Here is an 8,702-nt window from a genome sequence, read left to right as displayed (position 1 = left end):
TAAACCCATCACTGAAGTTAAAGACAATTTGTGAGGCATTAACAGTCACTTTCTCCTGCCTTCTGCACATTTCACAGCCAACATCTAAGTTTATCCTTGACATAAAATGAAACCTTGACCATTTCAAAAGACAAAGAAGCCATTAAGGCAAATCATCTGTTAATGATTATTACAATTCTGAACTAAACACACCCTGTGTTTTCCATGGGTGTTCACCACTGTTTGCTCACCCACGAGACTGGTGCAAGATGAGGTTTCTGTCAGGGCTGGAACACCTCTTGATTCACCCTGCTCATCGTGGAAGCTAATTAACTGGAACATTATGGTGCTGGAAAACACTGGTGGTGCTAGGAAATGCTAAAGATCACCAAAGCTCCTCATCTATTTTGTTCTCAAACATAGAATTTCTGACCTCATAATGGCCAAATTTGCTCCTCAAGGCATTTTATTGCAAGATTTATTTTTTCTTTATAGCAGCTTGCAGCAATTGCTGCCAACAACCTGCAGAGCAATAGGGAGGGATCACCCTCATCATCAACCTGCTGACCTCCAGTCCCAAAGCACACTGACATCTGCCTGTCAGATGCGACCAAAAGGACAAGGACAGACAAAGAGAAACAAGTTCTCCATGAGGCTGCTGAAGCCCTGGAGCAGGCTGCCCAGAGAAGTTGTGGAGTCTCCTTCTCTGGAGAGATTCCAAAGCCACCTGGCTCCTGTGATCCTGGGCAAGCTGCTGTGGGTACCCCGCTTTAGCAGGCAAGTTGGAATGGATGGTCTCCAGAGGTCCCTTCCAACCCCACTGTTCGATGATTCTATAACTGTTCTGTGCTTGCTTTAGAGCCTCCACCTCTCTTTTAAAGCATTTATGGACAAGGGCTACTTCCACAGGCTCAGTGCAGAGGCACATGATGCCTACACTTGTCACCAAATCCCCTCGGTATCTGACTGTCTCATGAGGGACTGCCCAGCACTGGCAGATTCCTCTGAAGAGTCCACAGTCATCTAGCTTGACAAGGAGATCACAGAATCCCAGCATGGTGGGAGTTGAAATGGTCCTCTGGAGATCATCCAGTCCAACCCTCCTGCTAAAGCAGGGGCACCCACAGCAGCTTGCCCAGCATCACAATGCCCACCTGGGTTTGGAAGCTCTCCAGAGGAGACTCCACAACCTCTCTGGGCAGCCTGCTCCAGGCCTCCAGCACCCTCACAACAAAGAAGTTTCTCCTCCTGTTCAGTTGGAACCTCCTGGATTCCAGTTTATGCCCATTGCCTCTTGTCCTGTCCCTGGGCACCACTGAGAAGAGTCTGGCCCCATAGTCTTGCCCTCAGGGCTCTTTAAATATTGGTAAGCAGAAATATCTATGGGATTCTTGGGATGAGAACAAGGCAGGGGTAAGGAAGAAGTATGTGGCTGCAGACATCAACGAAAGTTAAGTCAACTTCATTTTAATTTGGGATCAGTAACAGAAAAAGACCTTAAGCTGCCTCAAGTGTGACAAGAGGCATGAGAGAGCCACAGGCCATGGTGGCAGAGCTGGGTGGGAAGCCATAAGCTACAAACCATGTAATAAACACCCCTTCACTTCTGCATACACAGGAAGGGCACTGATCCAAGAGGTACCCTATAAAAATGTTATAGTACCCCTGTCCCTCCAGCAAAGCAGTGACATGGTCTTGAGAAGTCTTTACTACCTGACAGAGATCCCAGTATAAACCCCAAAGCACTTCAAAAGCTACCAGGAACAGGTGATTAACTGGTTGGCAGCAAACATGAAGTCATCCTCAGCACAAGCCCTTATTCGGTGGAGCGTGGAGGCCCTCAGTATAAAGAGGAGGACTTCAGAGTTCCTCACCTCATCCTCCTGGATCCCTCCTGCCCTGCCAATGCCCTGCTGGGAAGCTGAGTTTCAGAGGATGAGGGGCACAGCGCTGCTGCTGGCCTTGCTGGCTGTCCTGGTTGCAGCAGGAGAAGGAAGAGGTGAGGGAAAGACTGTGAAGCTCTGCGGGAGGGACTTCGTCCGCGCTGTTGTCTTCACCTGCGGCGGCTCTCGGTGGAAAAGGCACCTGACTGATTATCATTACCTGTTTGGTGAGTACTAACTAACACACTCCAAGCTAATCACCACTGCAAGGCTCATCCAGCTCCCAGGAGATGCAGGAGAACCACATCTCCTTCAGGCAGAGCTTGCTTGGCTTCTCGTCCTTGTTGCTACTTTGCTAACTAAAAACCATTTTACATGAAGATTTTCCAAGTCAAGGAGTGAAGCCCAAAGCTATCCCCATCTGAAATGTCAGAGAGAAGCTTTGCCCCACTCAATCCAAGTGTTTCACCATTGTCCTTTACCTTTTTTCCCAATAAAACCCAGAAAACTTATTGTATCTTAACAATGCCTGAATTAAAGTACAACAAATAAACACCCTGCAGGTTTGGTGTCTTCACCAGGCTGATTTAGATTTCTTAGCACATTTTAGATGGAGTCAGAAAATTCAGCCATTGCTAGAAAATTGTACTCTGGTAACCTAAATTCAATGAGAGAAAAAAAAAATCAAACAAAAAAACCCCAACAAAATAAAGGGGACAACAGACAGAAGTAGGACTTGCAGCTGGCTGCTGATCACAAGTGGTGCTCCTCAGGGCTCAGTACTGGGGCCAGGTCTCTTTAATTGATGATCTGGACAAAGGAATTGAGGCACCCTCAGTTTGCAGATGACACCAAGTTGGAGCGTTGATCTGCTGGAGGGTAGGGAGGCTCTACAGAGGGACTTGGACAGGCTGGATCCATGGGCTGAGGTTCAACAAGGCCAAGTGCTGGGTCCTGCACTCGAGTCACAACAACCCCATGAAGGCTCCAGGCTTGGGGCAGAGTGCCTGGGAAGTAGCCAGCAGAGAAAGACCTCAGGGTGTTGGTCAGCACCTGGCTGAAGATGCACCAGTGTGGGTCCAAGAAGGCCACCAGCATCCTGGCCTGGATCAGCAATAATGTGGCCAGGACTAGGAAAGTGATTGTCTCCCTATATTGGGCACTGGTGAGTCTTGGGTTCAGTTTTGGGCCCCTCACTCCAAGGACACTGAGGTGCTGGAACAGGGCAACAGAGGGCAACAGAGCTGGTGAAGGGTCTGGAGAAGAAATCTGGTGAGGAGCAGCTGAGGGACTTGGTGTTGCTCAACCTAGAGAAAACGTGGCTGAGGGGAGACCTTCTCACTCTACAACTACCCAGCAGTAAACCCTTCACCAGCTTCACTGCCCTCCTTTGGACATGAAACCTCTCTGTTGCTCACACCCAAAACATGGAGGGTCCCTCTTTCTAGTAAGCACAAGTATTACCAACTTTCCCATGATTCTGAGACTCCTCGTTAACATCTCATTTTTATGTGACAGAGGGTGACAATCCCCTGCCTTTCTCACAAGACAACAACTCCTTGACATCCACAGAGCAGAGGCTGGAGACAGAGAACAAAGACCTGAGGCCTGAGATGGAGAGCAAACCGTCTGTGTTCAGAAAGCGTGAAGCAGCCAAGCTGCTGACCACATCCTGCTGCAGCATCGGCTGCAGTGAGAGAGAGATCAGCTCCCTCTGCTAAAGCACACAGCACAGGGCTCAGCTCCTGTGTCACAGCTTTCATGGATTAAAACCATCCTGACCTAAACTATCTGTGTGGGTGATCATGACATAAACCACAACTTAGGAATGAGAACCCAAGGCAGAGCAGATAGCACCATGCAGCATGCCATGGGGTCTTCAACAGAACGGTCCAGACCTGTTGGATCCATGCACTCTAAGCAGGACACCATTTGAAGCCTGGCCAGCAGGACCAGGGCAGGGATTGTCCTCCTGCACTCAACACTGGTGAGGTCACATCTCTAATACTGGGTTGAGTTTTGGGCCCCTCACTTCAAGAAGGACATTGAGGGGCTGCAGTAGGTCCAGAGAAGGGCAACAAAGCTGGTGAAGGGTCTGGAGAACAGGGCTGGTAAGGAGCAGCTGAGGGAACTGGGGTTGTTCAGCCTAGACAAAAGGAGACTGAAGGAAGACCTTCTGGTTCTCTACAGCTCTCTGAAAGAAGTTAGAGGCAAGTGGGAGTTGGCCTCTCGTCTCAAGGAACAAAGCACAGGACAAAGGAAACAGCTTCAAAATGCATCAGGAGAGGTTTAGGTTGGACAGGAGGAACAGTTTTTTTCCCCAAAAGGGCTGTCAAGGCCTGAAACAGGCTGCCCAGGGCCATAGTGGAGTCCCCATCCCTGGAGGGGTTTCAAAGCCCTGGAGATGTGGTGCTGAGGGACATGATTTAGTGGTGAGACCTAATAGTTGGACTCCATGATCTTAAAAGTCTCTTCCAACCCCAACAATTCCATAAGCGAGGCAGTTTCCTCCAAGCAGAACCAGTCACCTTCTCAGCCACTTTCTCTACATTCAGGGCATTTCTCAGCACTCAGGGGCAGCCCCCTGCAAACAAAGCTCCTAACTCCCACACTCCTTGCTGCCCTCTCACCACCAAGCCCCCCCCAGACATCCCTTGTCCCAGCAGGATGGTGTGAAGGGGTCCCTCCAACCCCCAGACAGAGCAGAGTAACCTGCAGCCTCGAGCTGCTGCTGGAACACAAGCTGTGCACAAAGCCAGGACCACAGGGCATTTGCTAATCACCCACAGATCCTTCCCAGTCAAAAAGGGGCAGCAGGAAAAGGAGAGGAGACCCACAGGGTGAAATGAGAGATTTAATACAACCACCAAGCTAATGTTAATACCAAAGCCAATATAAGTTATACAAAGTGATACTCAGCCCAGTGAATGCAGTGGCCACAACAATTGAGACAGCATCCTCAGGAGCAGGATAATCAGCAAGTCCCTCCAAGGAGAGTGACCCTTGACAAGAGGAGCTAGAGCTCAACATACTTCCCCTTTATACTGACTGTGACATTTATGGCATGGGATACACCTGTAGCCAGCTCAGGGCACCTGCCCTGAGTCCTGCCCCTCCCAGCTTAAGCTCTTGACCTTCTGGAAGCTGCTAATGGCCTACAGACCAGGGCTGCTTAATGATTCTATCCCAGCCAAACCAGGGCACAACCACCTTTCAAACCAAGTGAAAGCTGCCTTGGTTCTTCACAACTATTTTCAACACCAGAAACAGGAAGAGTTAGGCTGACTGCTCATTTCTCCTGCTGTTAGACTCAACATGGACATTTAGGACATGGTTCAGTGGCCACGGTGGTGTTGGGTTGATGGTTGGACTCGATGATCTTAGAGGTCTTTTGCAACAAACAACTCTATGATCCTCTCCCTCCCTCCTTATTCAAAATAGACAGCATAGACTTTTGCAAGAGCAAAGAGTGAAGGGTTCTTGAACACGTACGACGAGAAGGTGTCATTTGCAGGATCCCACAGGCACCTGCTTCCAATCTGCATGCTCTGCTCATTCAGCTGCCCAATTGTTGTCACCACAACAATCTTGTACCTGGGGATCATAAGGTCTTTTACCCGAGCTTTAATAACCTGCAAGAGGAAAAAAAAAAACACATTTAGACACAAGCTCTTTTTAGAAGGGATGCTCAGGGGTTTGGTTTTCTGGGTCAGCTTGGCTTGCTGCTGGTCACTGAAGAACCCCATGGTAATGAGCAGCCAGTTTGTTTTCTTTCTTTGTCCTCAGTTTTCCTTTCTGCATTTTTCTGCTGTACTCTTTCTGCTTTATTAATTTCCCTCCCCCTATCTCAAAAAACAAGACCTAACCAGCAAGGTTGAGTCTGCTAGCCCAAACCTGAGAGTTCTGGAACATCAATTCCAATTGCAGTACTTTGATTGTGCTTAAATCCTGACCTAAAGGGAGTGCCTGTAGGAAGCAGTTTAGTTCATAGACTTAGAAGGGGTTGGGTTGGAAGGGAGCTTAAAGATCAGCTAGTTCCAAATCCCCTGCCATGGGCAGGGACACTTCACACTACACCAGGTCACTCAGGGCCTCATCCAACCTGGCCTGGAAAAGTTCCAGGGAGGGGGCATCCTAATTTTAGAATCAATCCTAATGTCATTTTGGAGAGGTCTGATATATATAGTTAAAACTTATAAATGGCATTTCTGGACAGAGCAACCATAGCATGGAGTTTTTACTGAACACAGGAGGTTCCACGTGAACATACAGAAAAAAATTCTTCACTTTGAGGGTGGAAGAACACTGGAACAGGCTGCAAGAGGCCTGCAATAAGGCACAAGTCAGTTCTGCAGCTTCATCCATCTTTCTGAGCTTTGAAACCAGATCAAGAGACACAGAAAACTACTGGAGAGAGTCCAGCAGAGGCAACAAAGATGCTGAGGGGCCTGGAGCATCTCTGTGAGGAGGAAAGGCTGAGAGCCCTGGGGCTGGTGAGCCTGCAGAAGAGCAGCCTGAGAGGGGCTCTGCTCAGCAAGAGCTAAAGGGTGGGGGGAAAGAGGATGGCCCTAGACTCTTGTCAGTGAAAGGACAAGGGGCAATGTGCACAAACTGGAACCCAGGAGGTTCCATCTGAACAGGAGGAGAAACTTCTTTGGGGTGAGAGTGCTGAAGCCCTGGTGCAGGCTGCCCAGAGACGCTGCGGAGTCTGTCTCTGGAGGCTTTCCAAACCCGTTTGAGTGTGTTTCTGGTTGATTTACTCAAAATGACCCTTTTTGCAGGGGGGGTGGACTAGGTGATCTTCAGAAATCCCTTCCAACCCCCACCCCACCCGTTCTCCCATTCTGTGATTCTGTGTAACTCTGCTTGGCCAGAGCCACTGCTGCTTGAACAAACATCACCACCAACTCATACTAGCTTTCACCCACTTCAGAGCAACCCTTGCTGCCCCTTGCTGGCCTCCTCCAGCATTTTTATTTCCACTTTATTTTTATATCTGGGGGCTCCCGGCCCCGAGGGACACCTCCCTGACAGCCCATGGAGGCATGAGGGCAAAATGGCAGCCTCAGCCCCCCCCCCAGCCTAGCGGTACCTCCGCGATGGCCTTCACCAGCTCTCTGCACCGGGACGGTTCGTAGGGCTGCTCCTTCAGGTAGCTCCCCAGCACATCCTTCAGGATCTCATCCACCGCCGCCACCGGGAAGCGCCCGGCGGGAGCTGAGGGGCAGGCGGAGAGGTTAGACTCGGGTCTCTGAGGGAAATCCCACCGCCGGAGGAAGGCACCTCGCAGGTCCGCCTCGTCCCACCCCGAACCATCCGGCCCTGAGGCCTTACCCGAGCGGGGGTCGCTGCCAGCCCCGCCGCCATCCATCCCCGCCCCGTTGCTGGGGGCAGGCGGAAGGGGGAAGCCGGGACCCGGCTCCCGGTGACCGCGGGGCGGCGCCGGCCGCTGCGTTCCCGCCCAGCCTGGGCCGGTGTCGCCGAACAGGTCGCCGTGGTTCGCCCTCGTCGCCCGTGTCCACACAGCTCCCGTGGGTCCCTCCCGTGTTCTCACAGCTGTGTCGGTGTGAGCTGAAATTCCCCCCCCCCCCCCCAACAATAACCAGGCTAGCTCAGTCTGGAAGCAAATGAAAAGCTGTATTTACAAGCAGAGTCTAAAATCTACAATGAAATGCAATGAATATGTACAAATATACAAAAATTCACAACATTCATAAATATATACAATCAACAGAAAAAGCACAACCGATCTCCCTTTGCTTCCCCCCAAGGGGACCCTCCCAAAGGGGCCTCTCTCTCCCAGGAGCTTCCCCCCAGACCCCCCTGGACAGAGAAGCAGAGTTAGTTAAGCAGAAAGTTGTTAACTTAGCTGCCAAGGTCAGTGTGTTATCTTCAGCCAGAAGAGAAGAAGAAACAGCAGCCAGACAGCCCAGCAACTGCCCCCACTGCCGAACGCAGAATGTGCAGAATGCCTACTTTGTTTTGGGTAATAGTTCTTAAACATTTCTATCTATCCAATGGAAGTGTTTAGAACAATCGTTATTTTGCTTTCTTACACCCAGTAGTGACTTATTTACATTCTTTCACTTTCTCTGTTCTGAACTTTGCAAGGAAAAATTAAAAAGACAGTTTCAAACCACCACAACAGCCTTCACGGGTCTCCGCAAGCCCCCGTGGGCTCCCGTGACCTCCAAGCGTCCACACAAGTCCCCACGGCTCCCATACATCCTCAGGGCTCCTGGGGGGGGGGTCCCTGCAACCTCCACGTGGCTCCCACGGCTTCACGCAGTCCTTAAATGCCCGGCATGGCCACCATGGGTCCTCAGGGCCTCCACAGCTCCCCATATGTGCCTAAAGCACCCCTGGGTCCCCGTGGCTCCTATATACAGCCCCCACGTGTTCCTATGGTGTCCACAGGTCACCACAGGTCCCTATAGCCCACACAGGTCCCATGTGACCCCTGTGATCTTCATGGACCCCACAGGTCACCACCTGCCCCTATAGCCCCCATGTGTCCCCATAGCCCACACACATCCCTCTGGCTTCCCTCCTGTGGCTACAGCTTTCATGGGTTCCCATGGCCTGCACAGGTCCCCACAGCCCACACAGGTATCCTGTGATCCCTGTGGATCCCCACGGACCCCACAGGTCACCACACAGGTCTCTATAGCCCACACAGGTCCCCATGACCCCTGTGATCTTCAGGGACCCCACAGGTCACCACCTGCCCCTATAGCCCACACAGGTCCCCATGACCCCTGTGATCTTCATGGACCCCACAGGTCACCACCTGCCCCTATAGCCCACACAGGTCCCCATGACCCCTGTGATCTCATTGCT

The 8,702-nt window shown here is 51.1% G+C and overlaps 2 protein-coding genes across 2 annotated transcripts; one reads left to right on the top strand and one right to left on the bottom strand.

Moving 5' to 3' along the window:
- The first annotated feature begins 1,898 nt into the window (after positions 1-1,898).
- INSL5 (insulin like 5) lies at positions 1,899-3,583 on the top strand. Its single transcript, XM_054384503.1, has 2 exons — positions 1,899-2,089; positions 3,381-3,583. The coding sequence occupies exons 1-2, from the start codon at positions 1,915-1,917 to the stop codon at positions 3,581-3,583; spliced, it is 378 nt and encodes a 125-aa protein (XP_054240478.1). The 5' UTR covers positions 1,899-1,914.
- Positions 3,584-5,290: 1,707 nt separating this feature from the next.
- DYNLT5 (dynein light chain Tctex-type family member 5) lies at positions 5,291-8,089 on the bottom strand. The gene is made up of 3 exons (XM_054384564.1): positions 8,000-8,089; positions 6,955-7,401; positions 5,291-5,494 (listed from the first exon to the last, which is right to left on the bottom strand). The coding sequence occupies exons 1-3, from the start codon at positions 8,087-8,089 to the stop codon at positions 5,291-5,293; spliced, it is 741 nt and encodes a 246-aa protein (XP_054240539.1).
- Positions 8,090-8,702: the final 613 nt, after the last annotated feature.

The sequence above is a fragment of the Indicator indicator genome, chromosome 10 (assembly GCF_027791375.1).
Source record: "Indicator indicator isolate 239-I01 chromosome 10, UM_Iind_1.1, whole genome shotgun sequence".
In the NCBI taxonomy this organism is placed as follows: Eukaryota; Metazoa; Chordata; class Aves; order Piciformes; family Indicatoridae; genus Indicator; species Indicator indicator.
Note: the sequence above shows the minus strand (reverse complement) of the source record. Positions and strands in the feature narration are given on the sequence as shown.

Bases quoted from the DNA above. Each gene is read 5' to 3' on its own strand.
- INSL5 (XM_054384503.1), top strand. From the start codon at position 1,915: ATGAGGGGCACAGCGCTGCTGCTGGCCTTGCTGGCTGTCCTGGTTGCA. The intron at 2,090-3,380 runs GTGAGTACTAAC...TTTATGTGACAG, and splicing joins TGATTATCATTACCTGTTTG to AGGGTGACAATCCCCTGCCT.
- DYNLT5 (XM_054384564.1), bottom strand. From the start codon at position 8,089: ATGTATGGGAGCCGTGGGGACTTGTGTGGACGCTTGGAGGTCACGGGA. The intron at 7,402-7,999 runs GTTTGAAACTGT...AGAACACGGGAG, and splicing joins CCGTGAAGGCTGTTGTGGTG to GGACCCACGGGAGCTGTGTG. The intron at 5,495-6,954 runs GTACCGCTAGGC...TTCCTCTTGCAG, and splicing joins TGGTGAAGGCCATCGCGGAG to GTTATTAAAGCTCGGGTAAA.